Consider the following 16,972-nt stretch of genomic DNA (forward strand, 5'->3'; position numbering starts at 1 on the left):
TAACAACCCATATGGATGTTTTCCACAATGTATTAGTAGTTTGGCTATAGCCACTCATTTCCAGGAGGTAATATATAAAATCAAGGCTTGCAATGCAAAGAGCAACTATGACAAAATAATGTAAATCTTTCTTCAATACCAACATTTTATAATTAAGTTATATTATTATTGTTATATTTTATATTTTCATATTTAAATTTTAAGTAATTTTTGTTTTAAGTTAATTAGTTTTTTTTTTTAACAAAGTACAGCTATCTTATTTTTTTCTCGAAATTCTGGATAACAGCGAGAAATAAAAAAAAAAAAAATGAAACAGGAGAATCTCTAAAGAAAAATCACAGCTAACAACCAATCCATAATTTAATTAAAATCATATTAAAACTTCAAAAATAAAATTGGTTTTCAACAAAATTCAGTATGAGCGTGCACTGAAAGCTTACAAGAATAAAATTATATTTAATTTTAATTATAAAATTAAACTTAATTTTGTATTTTGAAGGAATATGTACAAGGTGAAAACACAATTGTAGAAAAGTAGCATATCATAAAATTCCCGCGAACAACCGAATAAGCTGGTTAGAGCGCTGTTCACTTGATCATATTAAATATTATTTACCTGCTGAGTACTGAAATCGAAACCAAGATAGGAAGAACTACCTTCATTTGGAGCCATATTTTGTTGTTCTCATATACCTATCCACTGCTTTTTTGATCGCTTCAAAATAATTACGCAAAATGACACTCAGCATGTCGGGCGTGTTAACTTAGTCACTGCTGATTCAAGATCAGATCATTGAACTACAGTACATACTTCGCTAACCTTGCTTTACGCCCGAATCGTGTATCAGCTTATGAGTAATGATAACACGACTACAGCAAAATATTTCAGTAAAATCGATTATTATCACTCTGCTCTCTTCAATTAATATCAACATATACCAGCGTACAAGTTAGTGCAATTGCACCATTTTTGTAATCAACATATACTTGTTACATGAATACCACAATACTATTAAAAGAAAACACGCGGCACTCAGGTAATTCACGTAACTTAAACAATTCTAAAATAAACTTCTTGAGCAAACTGAAAGACGCCAGTTTGTGATATGTCATTATGTATAAAGTTGTGAAATTTGTGTGTTGGGAATAACAAGCATCCGCAAGGAACCATACTAGACCAGTTCTACTGCTATGAAGTTAAAGGACGCGTTGCCAACGTCGACTAATGTGGTGAAAAAATAGGTTTAAAAACTATCAATTAGCCACTGTATTTTAGAAGACTGTGGTCTTAGCGCACAAAGTAAGGTTGTCGGGGGTAAAAAGCAACAATAATTGCACTGTTTTAGCATCTCCCGTTAGTGTTAGCATTACTAGAGACATATGATGCAAGAAAGCAAGCTTATACAGCATCAGCCACAAAAAAAAAAAAAAAACCCTTCCCATTTCACCCATCCATTCGTTCGTTCCAAATGTATGTTTAGTTCTGCAATGAATTTATTTAAGCTATCAACTTCCACAACTACAGATGGAAGTTTGTTCCAGCAATAAACCACCTGCTAGCAAAATGCAAATTTCCGCACATCTATTCGACAGCGGTCTTTCCTCAATTTCAGTTTATGCCCCCTCAGGTTTGTAATCTGAACAAGAACAAGAATCCCATCAGCATTGAACCTGCTCTTCTGGAATGCGGATTACCGTGGCGCAATCCCAGCGATGAAGTTGCTAACCTCAGTGGTCTTTCCAAACCTTTCTGACGTCGACACATGCCAAAGACCTAGAAGCAAGTTAGGTTTAAGAAGTAGATGGCATACACTCAATAATTTTGAGGTAGCGGCCAGAGAGTGTACTTTACCATTGAGGTAAATGGTTATTAACCTCAATTTATTCGACACCGTTTATACGGGTTTCCTTCAAGAGGTGTCCTCCAATGATAGGTTCTTGTACCATTGTTCTTTCTGATTTTCATAAACGACATCGACGAACGGATTAGCATTAGTAGAGGCACATGATGTAAGAAAGCAAGTTTCTACAGCATCAGCAAAAAAAAAAACCCTTCCCATTTCACTGATCCATTCATTCCAAATGTTTGTCTACTTCTGCCTTGAATTTATTTAAGCTATCAACTTCCACAACAACAAATGGAAGTTTGTTCCAGGAATCAACTGACCGCTGGCTAAAGGCAAACTTCCGGACATTTATTCTACAACTGTTTTTCCTCAGTTTGAATCTAAACACCCTCAGGTTTGTAATCTGAGTAAGAGGAAAAATCCACGTCAGCACTAAGTCTGCTCAATCCATTCAAGGCCTTATACACCTCAATCGGATCACCCTGCAGGTGCCTAGTCTCAAGAAGACGCAATTTGCAGAACTTAAGCCTTTCTTCATAAGAGCACCCCTTTGTTCCCTTCACCAGTCTTTTTGCCCTTCTCTGTACTCATTCTAGCAACTCTACATTATGGGCGTGATGTCAAAATTTACAGAGGACGTAAAGTTTGTGAGAGAAGTTAATGATCAGTGCCAAGCAGAGCTCCTTCAGGATGGTTTGAACAGGCGTCAAGAATGGTCAGAAAAGTTTTAATGTCACAAAATGCAATGTCTTACACATTAGGGAAAAACAACCCCAAAATAGGCTGCTCGACAACATTAAGAGAACACGTAAAAAAACATGATATAACTCTTGTAGCGTGTGACGCAGCGGTACAAAATTTGGCATGCTGGTATAGCATAGAATAACGATGAAATGAGGGGGCAGAGAGAAAATTCGTACAGGTATAAGGAAAATTTATAGGAGTTGTATAACAATTCCCAAAAAGGTCACATTACAGAAGTCGATAGAGAATGCTCGAAAAATGGTTACATGACATTAGTACGATGTATGATCATATGCAAACTAAACAGGCCTGCCAGGGGTGAACCATGCTCGATATAAGGGTGTTTATAAGAATGTGAGGCAATAAATCCCATTCTTCCACCCGCACAGACCTTAGCTCATCAACTGACCGAGGAGTTGGTTATTGGCGTGAAATGCTACGCCCAAGAGCGTCCCACACATGTTATTTGAGATATGTGTGGTGATCGTGCTGGATACGGTAGTCGCTGGATATTATTATTATTAACATTAGCCATATGATGAAAGGAAGTCCGAGGCTTATGCTACACCAGCCAAAAAAATTACCGAGTTACCATGAGAGAGAGAGAGAGAAAAGTAGAAAGGAATCACCAAGAAAGAGAAGAATGATGATAACCAGTTCAGGACCCTGGGTGTGCCAAGCCCATACTCACCAGATGTGAGCCCCTGGTGTGATATCTTCAAAAAATATTCCTCAACAACTTGAGCTCTATGTGCAGTGACGTTGTGTAGCATGAAAAGAAAATCTGGGCACATAGCCAGGGGCGTTCCTAGGGGATGTGGCGCATGGGTGCCGATCGCAATTTGGCGCCTGGGTACAAATTGAAATTTAGCGCCCCCTTTGAAATTTTCTTCATATGTGCATGTAGGTTTCAAGTTTTCAGGCACCCCTTGAACGGTTGCGCCCGGGTGCAGTATAACTCTTTCACCCTCGGGACGACCCGCCCCTGCAAATTGTACCCCTAAAAAGTCGCATATTTGATTTTGATTACCATAACTGCACAGAACGGTTCTTCTCTCTGACGTTGGAGAGATGGTCCCGCATTCCTCGTTGTCTCCACGTGAAATAACGTCTATAATCTGCTTCCAGGCTAAAATGGGACTTATCAGAGAACAGAACTGTACCCATTTTTCAGAGCTCCAAGTTATATGTTCATAGCACCAGTTTCGACGAGCTCTGGGGTGGTTTGGGTTTAACGGGATACATCACTGGCTTCCTTGCGTACAGCCCACTTGAATTGAGACTTCTTAACACAGTACGGTTGGAAATGATTTCATCTGTGGTCGAAGCAACCTCAAGAGACAGCTGTTGACAGGACATAAGGTTCTGTCCTGGTTGGCGTAGCACTCAGGAAACCTTGGTCAGCTCGCCTTCTAATGGTTCCTGTCCCCTGAAACTGGTTCCATAGTGGATATAGTGTGTATCTGTCAGCAATACCAGTGGTCCCCACAAAACCACGTAAAAGTGTCAGTGAAGAGGCAAAAACTGCCAAAGCCAGATGAGGGTGTGAGTAGTGTAGGTACCGTAGGAACAGTGTTGTGTTGTTCATCTGGCATATTGGTTACTGGAAAGAGTCCCCACCAGGAAGGGGCATTCAGCATCCATCCACAGCACAAGAATCCGTGCCAGGTTAGTAGATGGATGCCTATCAGGGTGAAACAATCCTGTCTAGGAAAATACCCCAGAAAAGAAGTTGTGGGGAGTGGGAAGGGGAAGATAGCGTTGAGAAAAAGCGGGGACCAAAAGGAGGGGTCCGTCAGGCGAGTGAGGACAGCAACCGTACATGATAATGATGACAAACAAGAGTGAGTGGTGGAAGGAACTCCAGCCCCAAAGAGGAGAGTGCAGGCACAAGGAGCGGCCTGCGTGGAGAAATTCCACGCGAGCACAATGGCATCAATAACTTAAGTTATTCAACCCCGAAGGGTTAGCGTCAAGTTGAGGTTCAGTGACTGAGAGCGCAGAACAGGGTTCAGACAAAGATGGTCTACTCTTTAGATAGTGAGACCGCAGGAGTGTGAGCAGTGGCCAGAAGTTTTCTTCTAAGCTTGAAAAGAGCGATAAAAAAATTGCATGAAGGCACCGAATACTTCCTTGATGCCAGTTATGGAATGCAGTGGTTCAAGGGCTTGAAATAAGCAAAAATTGTATGAAAGCACTGAATGCTTCCTTGTTGCCAGTTATGGAATGAGGTGGTTCAAGGTCTAGAACGTTGGTCTGGAAGGAGCAGCTATCTGAGGTCAAGGTAATTTGTGGTCTTTCAGGAGGTGGGTCTAGTCTTCCCCCTCTCACCACACAGGATGTCGTCTGCAGCATGACCAAGCTGTTTGAGATGAACTTTAATGGAGCCGTAACCAGTCAACATAAAAGTAGTTTCCAGGTTTGGAGTAAACTTGGAATCACTTGGAATTACTGTCAGGAATGAATTTTCTGGTGATTTTGCCTTTGCCTCCAGAGGACTAGCGGGTCTGCAATAAATTTTAAAATTTTGATCATATACTATTCTTGTCCAAAAGTGATTGTCCTCCGCAAGGGTAGACATACTGAGAAATTTAACTTGAACATTAGACCATACTGCATAGAGGAAGCCACAGTAGACAATGTAGAGATCTAGAGGGACGTTGACTGAGATCACCTGGAGTGGATGTGGTTCTGCAAGCCTTGGTCATACGTTATAAGAGCCGCTGGATTTGGTTGACTTTATGTGCAAAAGTTATTCTTTCTATCCTGCAAAACCAGATGGGAGCACTGTAAGATGTTAGAAGAAAACAGCAGCATACATAAGACTGCGGATGCTTCCTTTGAGTACTCAGGCCTTGCAGGTGATCCGCAAGGACTGGGGACTCAAAGGACTGCATACTTTCAGTACTCACTGGAAATATGCAGTTAGAAAGGTGATGGCTCCAAAAGCACCCTAGCAGCAAGGTGGGAAGTGCAGAAAGAGTGAATTCTGGTGACCACGAGGTCTGTGTTCCTGAAAATGATGGAAGCGTAGCAGCCGCCGACGCAAACCTGTATTTTTGCAGTATGCGTGAGGATACATAGTGACCTTACTTCCGGAACAATAGGGCTCTTGAAGGAGAAGATCAACATTATGTTCCTCCATAACTGGGTAGAGTTGACTTGCCACTGAAAAGGCTTTCTGTGCATACATTTTCTTGTGCAGTATGAAGTCTGTGATAGTTGGTGAGACGTTGGCTACTCATAGCTGGTGGCCTGTCTTATATTATCGGCTGCTCTGCTATAGATTGGGCAAGCTCTACCACGGGTCGAATGGTTGGTTGGTTGGTTTGTTGACGAATTTGCAGTTGCTACATTGAAGAGACTTGTCTGGGAAAACTTTGAACATGTGCCCCTCCACACAGCAATGTCCACAAACTGGCTTCCTGTGGATACAGAAGAAAGAGGGAGTCCATACTTTCCATAGAGCCAAGACGACACTGCATGACATGTTTTCAGTGTACCAATTCTTCCTGCGACTGCGCGGCTACAAGTCGTCCAACAGCCCGCCAACTCAAGGAATCATCTAAACGAAGATGACTTGTCATCCTGACTACTGGAGATGTTGCTGTCCCACTGAGCAGTCTGCGTGGGTAGCACAGTGGTAATCGTCACCGTCCTCCCCACACCGGGTGGAAAAGGCCCAGGTTGGAATACCGTCGATGGCGCGAGGAACTTTTTTAATGGGCGTTTTTCACTCCGTGGTTGAGTTAGTCGGTCTCAGCGTTGATAGCAAAGTTTCCCCCCACCAACCAGAAACGGGGAGTTTATCCCCAATTCACTAAGGGGGGTTAAAGGAAGAAGTGAGTAATTAGACTTGTAAGCTTGACTACTGTTCCATGGAAAAAAAATGGAGTCATTAGTAAAGAAATAATGCAGGAACATTTAGACAGGAAGGCAGTTATATGGAAGTCACAGCATGGATACTGGACATTTTTTATCCCAGTATGGATATAAAAAATAATTTTGACATCATATACTCAGATTTCCTCAAGGCTTTTGATACTGTACCACATACAGCATATTGGTACAAATTGGAACAGTGTAGATTTACAGAAAAATCGCTGCTGTGGATAAAGGATTGGGAGAAAACAGAGTTGTTATCAATGGGCACTGTTCTTCTTAAAATAACATTATTAGTGGAATCCCCGCGGTTCACTGTTGGGCACATTGTTGTTTCCATATTTATTGATAAAGGCATATCAGGTTATCTAAGTTTGTGGATGATGCAAAGGCTGGTAGGGTAGTTAATGATATTAATCAGGGTATGCTACTGCAACAAGATCTAGAAAAATGAGGCAAATATGCTGAGAAGTGTAAATTGTAGTTTAAAATTGATAAATGCAAAGTACTGCATATGGATAGCAGTAATCCCAGAATAACCTGCCAATGTATGGTACCACACTCACGATGATGGAGAAAGAAAAAGATCTCTGAAAATTAGGCGCCTGAGGGATGATTAAAGCTGTAAATGGATTGAGTGCTGCTGAGAACCAAATTTTTTTACTATTTATAAAGAGCACCATACGGCCAAGAAGCAAATACAACACCTCCCGATTTACGAATATCATACGTTCCTGAAAATTAGTTCGTAAATCCGTAACGATTTTCTCATAAGGACAGGATGCGCTACCAAAAATGAGTGTTTGCTGCTATGATAACTTGGATAATCATATACTGTATACAATATCTCTTACATATAACAATGCTGCATGTTTTTAACAATAAAATTTTAAAATAATATGTTTATTCCAACATAAAAAAACAATTGGATTGCATTTGAATTACCATACTAGTTACTGAAATATACGAGTACACAAAAAGTTTCCCTTAGAAAAAAAAGAATCCCTATAGCAGCGTAGTTTAGCATAATGGCTTTCAAACTGTGTAGAGAACGGTTATTACAATATAATTTAAAAACAAGATAGTCGCAAATAATATTTTCCTGCTCATGTTTACAGTTTTTTTATTCAGCCTCCTTTTACAATTCAAATTGAAGTGCGACTGATTACTGGAAACATTTTTCAGTTTATACAACCAGAGCCGCAAGCTGGATGCAAGGCATCCGAGCTCTATGCAGCAGGAACCCCAAACATTTCTTAAATGGCTATAATATAGCTGAACAAAATAAAAGAAACAAAAAAAAAAAAAAAAGAAAGAAAGAAAGTTTTACATGCCCACTGTACGATCTTGCAAACAGATGCAATAAAATTAACAAAAGCTGCTTATTTACTTACTGGCAATCAATTGAAATATTCTAAATGCAGTATATAAAACCTGAAAATATTTCATTTTTACCCATTTTAGTTTCAAAATGCGATGCTTTATTAGGTGGAGAAAATGTTCGTACGATTGATTTACGAGTCTATATATGGAATGTCTGGTGTAAAAAATGTTAGTTGGTACATCGGGTGCTCACTTTACCGCAATAAAGTAATTGGAGAATAATTTAGCAACACTGGTTTACAATTAAATGAGGAGGTAAAAACTGCACCAAATGAAAAAATTCGTCCAGGTGTGGGGCTTAAATGAAATGAAGGACTGAAACTTCATGCCGCATTTTTGAACATAACGGAAAATGCGTATGTAGCACGCTGGATCACCAGACAAGAACTCTAACATGATACAATGTGTGTTGCTCCTGTCTCGCTATGTGAATCACAGATGCACATCATCGGCCTCAAAGTAGCATAAAAGATTTTCTAACAGGGTGAGAACGTGATTGTTTTTACGGGAGATGATGAGATACGAGATGCGACTCATAATATGACTGACAACATTGTTTGGGGAAATGCGCCTCCGATGATTTCCTACATCTGCGCCATATGAAACGCCAAACCGTGCGTTTTTCAGATATTCAGGAATCTCTACAGGAAATAACGTCCACAAATGATTCATCTGTCTCTTCAGCCTACCAGAATTTGAATGACACTAACTCTTATGAAAACATCTTTCTACCCTGTCACTTGCCAACAATTAAGCCAAACAACTTATGCCTTACTGCAGCATCAAAAGATGCAATTACGGTATTCTATATGAACGCACGCAGTCTTGTAAAACATAATGATGAAATCCTCGCTCAACTGGCTGACACAAGTAATTATAGACCTGTGAGCTTAACTTCTGTTCCCGGAAAATTAATGGAGGCAGTGGTTAAAGAAGCACTGCAGGATCATTTAGACAAGACTTCAGTTATAGCTCAGACACAGCATGGTTTTGTTAAGGGGAAGTCTTGCCTGACCAACTTGATTGGATACTATGATGCAGTCACAAAAGAACTGGATGCAGGGAATAACTTTGATATTATATACTTGGATCTTAGAAAGGCTTTTGATACTGTTGCACATGGAAGACTGCTGCACAAATTGGAGCAGTGTGGCATTGGAGGCAAATTGCTGCTATGGATAAAGGGGTGGTTGAGGGGGAGAAGACAGAGAGTGGTAATCAATGGACACTGCTCATCGTGGACTAATGTTATTAGTGGAGTCCCTCAGGGCTCAGTGTTGGGTCCATTATTGTTTTCTGTATTTATAAATGATATTGATGATGGTATATCAAGCTTAATGTCCAAGTTTGCAGATGATACAAAGGTTGGCAGGGTTGTCAAGGACACTACTGACACTATGCTGCTGCAACAGAATCTGGAAAGGTTGAGCAGATGGGCTGAGAGGTGGCAAATGAAGTTTAACATTGACAAATGTAAAGTACTACACATGGGAAACAGCAACCCCAGAGCAACGTATCAACTCTGTGGTACTACACTGACAGTGGTAGAGAATGAAAGGGACTTGGGGGTGGTTGTGCAGGCAGATATGAAGTTCTCTGAGCAGTGCAGACGGGCTGCAAGAGTAGCTCATGGAGTATTGTCAATGATATACAGGAATTTTTCCAGCAGGGATAAGGAGGTGATTATTCCATTGTATAAGGCAATGGTCAGGCCACACCTAGAGTACTGTATACAGGTCTGGAGGCCTCATTTCAAGAAGGATGTAGAGCTGCTGGAACGAGTACAGAGAAGGGCAACAAGATTAGTGAATGGAACAAAGGGGTGCTCTTACGAAGAAAGGCTTAAGTTTTGCAAATTAGTGTCTGGAGACTAGGCACCAGCGAGGTGATCTGATTGAGGTGTAGCCTTGAATGGTTTAAGCATGCTCAATGCTGATGGGATTCTTCCTCTAGCTCAGAAAATTCACCTGAGAGGGCATAAATTCAAATTGAGGAAAGACAGATGTAGGATAGACGTGCGGAAATTTGCCTTTAGCCAGAGGGTGGTTGGTTGGTGGAACAGACTGCCATCCCTTGTGGTGGAGGTTGATAGCCTAAATAAGTTTAAGGCTCAGCTGGACAGGTATTTTGAACGAACAGAGGGGTGAAGTGGAAGTGGGTTTTTTTTTTTTTTTTTTTGGCTGATGCTGCATAAGCTTGCTTTCTTGCATCAAATGCCTCTACTAATGCTAATGCTAAATGCTAACTGACATCATGGAATCTGGCATCCAGACCTGATGGTTTTTACTGAGACCTGGTTCTCTCCTGAGGTTCACTCCAAATTCCAGACTACCCTCTTTTTCAAAGTTGCAGAGGAGATTCAAAAGGTGGTGGAGTTGCTATTTATGTTCATAGTCATCTGATCAGATGCTCTGCCTTTCCTATCTCAAATCTGCCTGATCACGCTTGTGAACTCACTTTTATCCGCATTGCCTCTTTGGTGATCGGGTGTCTATATCGACCTCCCTCAGCTTCAGTTAACAGCTTCCTTGTAACTCTTGACAATACTCATTTCACAAGCAAATCCCTAAGCCTTCTACTGATTGGTGACTTTAATATTAACATTCTTCAAAGCTCTTCCTCTCAGGTGCAAGACCTCCTAGATGTCATTACTTCAAATGGTTTCTCTGTTCTTACTGATGAAGATAGCCTGACTAGAATGGGAGAGTCCCACAATTCCCTTCTTGACTTCGCAATTGGGGAATGCTCTCTCACGTATGCAATACTTGATACAACTATTTCGGATCATCGTCCCATCTTAATGGTAATCGAAAATGAAATAAATGAAGCAGAGATCATGCACACTTTCAAATCTGTCACTCCAGACTCTCTCAATCAGCTTTGTCACGACTTGCAGCAGTCAACGTGGGATGGAGTGCTTGCTACAAGTGATCCTGAAATTGCAACTAACTGCTTTTTTAAGCATATCGTATTTTTCATAGCTATTTAGATAGATATGAAAAATACGTGTCATATATCAGGAGCCCAGGGAATAAAAAGGCCACCAGGACAAGAGCGAAAATATGCCCGTTCATCTCAAACAAGATTTGTAATATGTTAAAGAAAAGAGACAACCTTGCAAGAATTGCTAGAGCAACAGGAATCGAGGCAGATAAAATTAAATACACAACGTACAGAAACAAAGTCACTGACTGCATTCGGTCAGAGAAAAGAAAATACTATAGTTCTCAACTTACAGGTATCATAACAAGCAAGAAAAAAATGGACAGTTTTGAACAAACTATTACCGGGAAGGAAACTGAAATCACGGAGCTACGTTGGAGATGTAGTTGAAAACGAGGTACTCATTTCAGATGACGAGCTAAAAGCTACTACTTTCTCTAACCACTTTATTTCAAGTGTGAATAACCTCTTTCAAGACGAACTTGACTTCAGAGACAATGAAATGAGAGAATCTGCCAAGTACTCAATCAGAAACTCTTTTTTTTCTCGTTCCTATCTCCGATCAAGAGATTTTAGAAACAGGGAATCAATTGAAAGAAAATGGAGCCCCTGGCTTTGATGAAATATCTCCGTCTCTGCTGAAAAAGGTCCTTAGTTCAATTCTTACGCCACTGAAGTATATATTCAATCTCTCCTTTCAATCTGATAAATTCCCTTCTCAATTCAAAAAAAAGCAATATTCATCCTTGTTCCAAAGGGAAACCGTTGTAACTCCATCAACAACTTTCGCCCAATAGCTCTACTCTCAGTTTTTGCAAAATTATTTTAAAAAATTCTTCATAGCAAACTCATGGGTTTTCTTGAAGAAAATCAGCTTATCCATCAACAACAGTATGCTTATCGCTCTAAAAGATCCACTGATCTTGCAATTGTTGACATTTGCTCAAGGATCATTGATAGTCTTGAAAAGGGTCACTATGGTATAGCACTGTTTCTTGACTTATCTAAAGCTTTTGATTGCATAAACCATAATATTCTACTTAACAAGCTCAATAACCTTCTCTGGAGAGGGAAAATTAACCTTCTCCTTGAAGACTACCTTACTGATCGGCCGTTTGTCGTAAGAACAAATCAATCATACTCCGACATCTGTTATTTCTCCAGGGAAGTACCTCAAGGCTCACTTCTTGGACCTACCCTATTTGTTCTTTACATCGATGAATTTCTCTCTCTTCTTCCATCTTCTCACCTAGTAGCGTATGCTTATTTGTTTGTTTTTTTGGAGCATTAGCAACTAAGGCCATATTGCTAGTAGCGTATGCCGATGATATTTCCATCCTAATGACAGATAAAGACCCTAATGAGCTTCAACTCAAAATCTCTGCCTTGCTTTCTGTGATGCATAACTAGCTTCAAAAGAATCAGCTTGTACTGAATCCAGAAAAATCAAAATATATGGTGTTTAGAACGAAAAACAAACCACTAAATATTGATTTAGACGTGACATACAAAGAAAAACAACTTGAAAGGGTGAATGAAACCAAGTTTCTCAGAATCTGGCTAGATAAATAAATAAATAAATTTTCTGTTTATACTCCGGGACGACCAAACGGTCAGAGGAGTTCACAAGATAGACAGAATACAAGAAACAGCACCGTATTCAGTAGTCACGGGCTTGAACCCCGGTCACTCAAGGCACGTGTACTTATGCACCCGCGCGCATGACCACTAGGCTACGGCTAAGCTAAGTTGGGCAAAACAGCCGTAGCCTAGTGGTCAGGCACGCGGGTGCATAAGTACACGTGCCTTGAGTGACCGGGGTTCAAGCCCGTGACTGCTGAATACGGTGCTGTTTCTTGTAATCTGTCTATCTTGTGAACTCCTCTGACCGTTTGGTCGTCCCGGAGTATAAACAGAAAATTTATTATTATTTATTATTATTATTAAATGATAACCCTACGAAAGAAAACTTCGTCACTAGCGGGAATACTCGTCAGGGCCTCTGCCTGGGTGTCTCCTTCTCTTCTCAGACAAGTATTCCTTTCTTTAATTCAGCCGCACCTCACCTATAGAATCATCAAATGGGGTACCAGCAGTCAAGAAAACCTTGCGAGAATCAACTCCATTCTCAATCGATGCGTTCGTTCAATTTTGGGCCTTCCCTGGAACGCATCGGTTAGTTCGAGATACAAGGAAGTGAGACTCCTAAGCATCTACCAGCTATTGCAGAAAGCGATCCTTGTTTACAATACTATGAAGACAGCAGACTTTCCCCCTCTCTTCAGATCCTTTTCATAACCACAGACGAAGAAGAAATATCATACAATCTAAGAAATGAAGCCAAACTGAAGATTCCGCTTTTCAGAAAAGTATAAAATACAGAGGTGCTAAAACCTGGAACAAACTTCCTGCAAAAATCAAAAATATCACTTCACTAAATCAATTCAAGAAACTACTAATTGAACACATCACCAGGGATGTCTGATTCAAATTACCTTCCACTCAACTCCTGGATTTTAAAAACACCAACATGGAAATAATGTACAAATGTTAAAGAAAGCAGTTGGCAAATAGTTTGTAAATTTCTGTGCATGTATCTCATCATTTTTCTTTTCTCTCCTCATTTAATTGTAAAAATGTTCACAATGATATAAGTAGTGATGCTTTTTGAAGTTTTCTGTAAAGAAATGTACAAAAAAACTCCAATTTATTTATTATGTCTTTCCTGTTGAACATTAACTGTACAATTTCAGAACTTTTCAATTGTATATTCATAATTTTTTAAGGGAACACCGCCTAAAAAGCCATTGGCTTATATGTTCTCCCTCCCTTTTTGCTGTTAGCTCCCAAAAAAGTGTAACATAAAATAGGGATAAATAAATTATTATTATTATTATTATTATGAACTCTGCGGAGACAAACAATATCACGCTGAAAGACAGAAAGTGTTATGATGGTATATGGCAGCGTGTGTTGTATGTGAATGACAACAACTGAATTTTGTTCAGAAGTGTCCATTGTCATACCATGTAGACAGTAGCGTAGCTATGGGGGGCGGAAGGGGCGATCCGCCCCGGGCGACACTTTTCATGTGAGACACAATTTTAGTCTTCGACGACTCTTTTATTTATGTTAACTTTGTCATTTTTATTACTTAATTAATAATTAGTTTTTAACAACTATACTTAAAACTAAAATAAATAAAATATAAATATAACAAAACCGTTACATTTCCCGATCATACTATAATTCTAATTCTTAAAAATAAAACAATAAAACGCATGGCCGGCAATTGCTTATACCGCGGCGGCTGCGTCTCAGCAGGGGCGCCGCACAGTCAGTACACATTTGCGAAAACGTATTGTTTTTTTTTTCTTCTAATTTTACGTATAACTAAGGCCATCAACAGGATTTTAGGGCCCCTATTATATTAGGGTTTTTGCTTAACCCTTTCGATGCGTTTATGCAGTGCATTAAAATTAAAAATTTGCGCGCCTCTCAAATTGAGAGGCGCGGCAAACTCAAGTACTGCCCCCGGGCGGCAAAAGCTCTAGCACAGTACTGCCTGTAGAGTCATCCTTCAATGCTGGCACCGAGAGCAAGTTGTTCCTGACGAGTGGTCAGGAGCGAGAGTGCAGTAGCACTCTCGCTCCTGAATACGATTAATTTTTGTATTGATAATTTATTGTAAACTCCTGTGACCTGATGGTCCTGCTGGAGTATAAACAAGAACAATAAAACACACAATACTCGTATTTATTCTAATTTACTCAGGCGCTGGGGAGGGCAATCATTTCTACTGGATCCGCCACTGCTTTCCTAAGCTTGGAATATTTGCTCTTGAGATGAGTAAATATTGAAAACAGTTTACATCTCAAGAGCTATATTATATACTGTATGCAAACATGGATGTTACACCTTGGAAGTAGATTATCAGAACGAGTAATATCTCGCAGGATCAGAAGTAATTGTGGCTTCATGTAAACTAGATGTACTGAAAGCAGGATGTTGTTGTTATTTGGTTTTTAGGAGCATTAGGAACTAAGACCATATTGCTCCGGGGATATGCGGTGGTCATTCCCTGACCTTTCCGCATCCTCCGTATTTGGTGGTCACGGGCTCGAACCCCGGTCTAATCAAGAAGCGTGTGCTACCTTGAAAGTAGGAAATTTCATAATCCGACCAAGTATAATGTAAAAGTGAACCAACGTTCAAGAGCAGCATCATATATTTGGATAGTCTGGAGAGATTATCCGAATAAATACAATTAAATTTTACAATAATTTCAAACATTGACTTATGTCCAAGTGAAAAAAAAAATTAGAAAAGAAAAGAAATCTTTGGAAACCCACACCGGAAGATCCAGATGCGAACACTAAACCAAACAGGATCAATTTCATATAAGACGGGTGTATAAGAACTAGAACTCCTTGGTTTGTGAAGACTGTAAGATGGCGGGGGAGGGGTTTCACAAAATGTAGGGTGTGCGGCTAAAGGTATGCAGATAGGAGAATAATAATTAAAATGAGGACTGTAGTAAGCACAACGTAATATGTAGAAAGCTAACAGGCATAATTGAGAATAAACAATAAAACTAATTAGCAGTATCTTATGGAACATCTTAAAGTAATAAGCAGTACCTTACGGAACATGTTAAAGTAATTATCGTATATAACGGCTAAATGCATATATTCTAATGAGAGCCATAAATTTAACTTTATGATGCTTGTCATGTTTCAATATTAATAAAAATTCTTATACATCTTTAGCTAATTTGCAGGCTAACAAAGCAAATTCTGCCATGTTATTTCGCAAATTCATTTTGTCATCTTAGACCGCATCTAGCTTTCAGATATTCTAACAGTATTGCTATACACGTTTAAACATATCCAGGAGATTTGTCATACTTCTAAATCAACCGTGAAAACTCTGCAACTAACTTGTTCGATAAAATTAAAAAATCAGATCCAAATAAACGTCACCAAGGACGGTGTCACTGTCTTGACTACTGCTGCTAACAAAGATCAACGCTCTTAGATTTCTATTTGACCAAAAATTTAAATTCAACTATCACGCAAAAACCATGCGTGGCAAAATGTGTAAGGCAACGTATGCTACGTGCTGTTGACACAGTAACAAGAAATTAATTAACAATAGATTTCTGTATGTGTGGATTAGAACAAGGAAGAAGCGTAGCTGAATAGTCGGGGCAGGACTGCAGTAGCACACGCGTTTGAGTTCATTGTGGTTCGATCTCGCATGACTGCTGACCTATGTGGTCGAGCCGGAGTGAACAGAAATATACCTTCCATGTTCTGAACCGAAGTGAAATTATAGTTAGAGAACGGAGAGAGATAGAATTGATATACTGTACTAGTTACTGTAAAAAACTCAGAGATCACAAGGGCAATTGCAAGTAAAGCAATACATTATTCATTTTAGACTCTAAACAATTATTAAATTTGACGACTTAATGAATAAATAAGGCTATTTGTCAGTGGAGGCTAATGTGGCAAAAAAAAAAAAAAAAAAAAAAGAAATCAAGAAAAAAAATCAACTTTCGTTTGCCGAATGCACTTCCTAACAAAATAATAAATTAACGAAAAATAAATTTGTATATTACGTCATACAATGGTAAGATTATGCACTCATGAGTTGTTCTCTGCGTGTAAGAAATGCTGTACGTGAAAAGAAATGAGTTCATTCTGCTGCCGAAGATAAACGAGCCTAGCAGCTCTCTGAAGACTTTGTGTCAACTGTCGAAATGTGCTTGAGTGTGATAACACTCTTCGTGCAGCTACAACGTGTAAAGGTGCACATTTATCAACTATGTCACCGGCACAAACCTAAAGAACACGTGCAGTCTGTCAGTTTAATGCTAGTAATTCACTGTCCACTTTAATAACTCATAAAGATATGGTTCTAAACGATTGGCGTGTCAACTTGTGGCAATTACTAATGGTTCCCCTGTGGTTCTGGTGATCACTACTTCGCTGATCGACCACAATGAAGCTTATCGTACTCTATCGCTTACTATCAGCAACACCCATGTAATACGATGCAAATTATTCAAATTATGTTCGGCATAAACATTTTCCCTAGTGACCACTGTCCTACTGCAAAAGCACTGCTGCGATGAGAATACTTGTTAAGATAAGAAACGAAATTCTTCA

General features: G+C 39.6%; 1 protein-coding gene across 3 annotated transcripts in view; it reads right to left on the minus strand.

The window, feature by feature from the left end:
- Window positions 1-1,217, minus strand: part of LOC150084496 (xylulose kinase) — a 92,142-nt gene extending 90,925 nt beyond the window's left edge. For all 3 annotated transcript variants that reach the window (XR_016547062.1, XM_090375247.1, XM_090375246.1), the window contains exon 1: window positions 617-1,217. Coding sequence is in view for 2 of the 3 variants with exons in the window: in XM_090375247.1 (XP_090231373.1) it covers window positions 617-673 (57 nt within the window). In the remaining variant the exon portion in view is untranslated. The remainder of the gene's footprint in view (window positions 1-616) is intronic.
- Between the last annotated feature and the right edge of the window lie 15,755 nt (window positions 1,218-16,972).

This window comes from Mastigoproctus giganteus, chromosome 6 (assembly GCF_048544385.1).
Source record: "Mastigoproctus giganteus isolate SK-2022 chromosome 6, ASM4854438v1, whole genome shotgun sequence".
In the NCBI taxonomy this organism is placed as follows: domain Eukaryota; kingdom Metazoa; phylum Arthropoda; class Arachnida; order Uropygi; family Thelyphonidae; genus Mastigoproctus; species Mastigoproctus giganteus.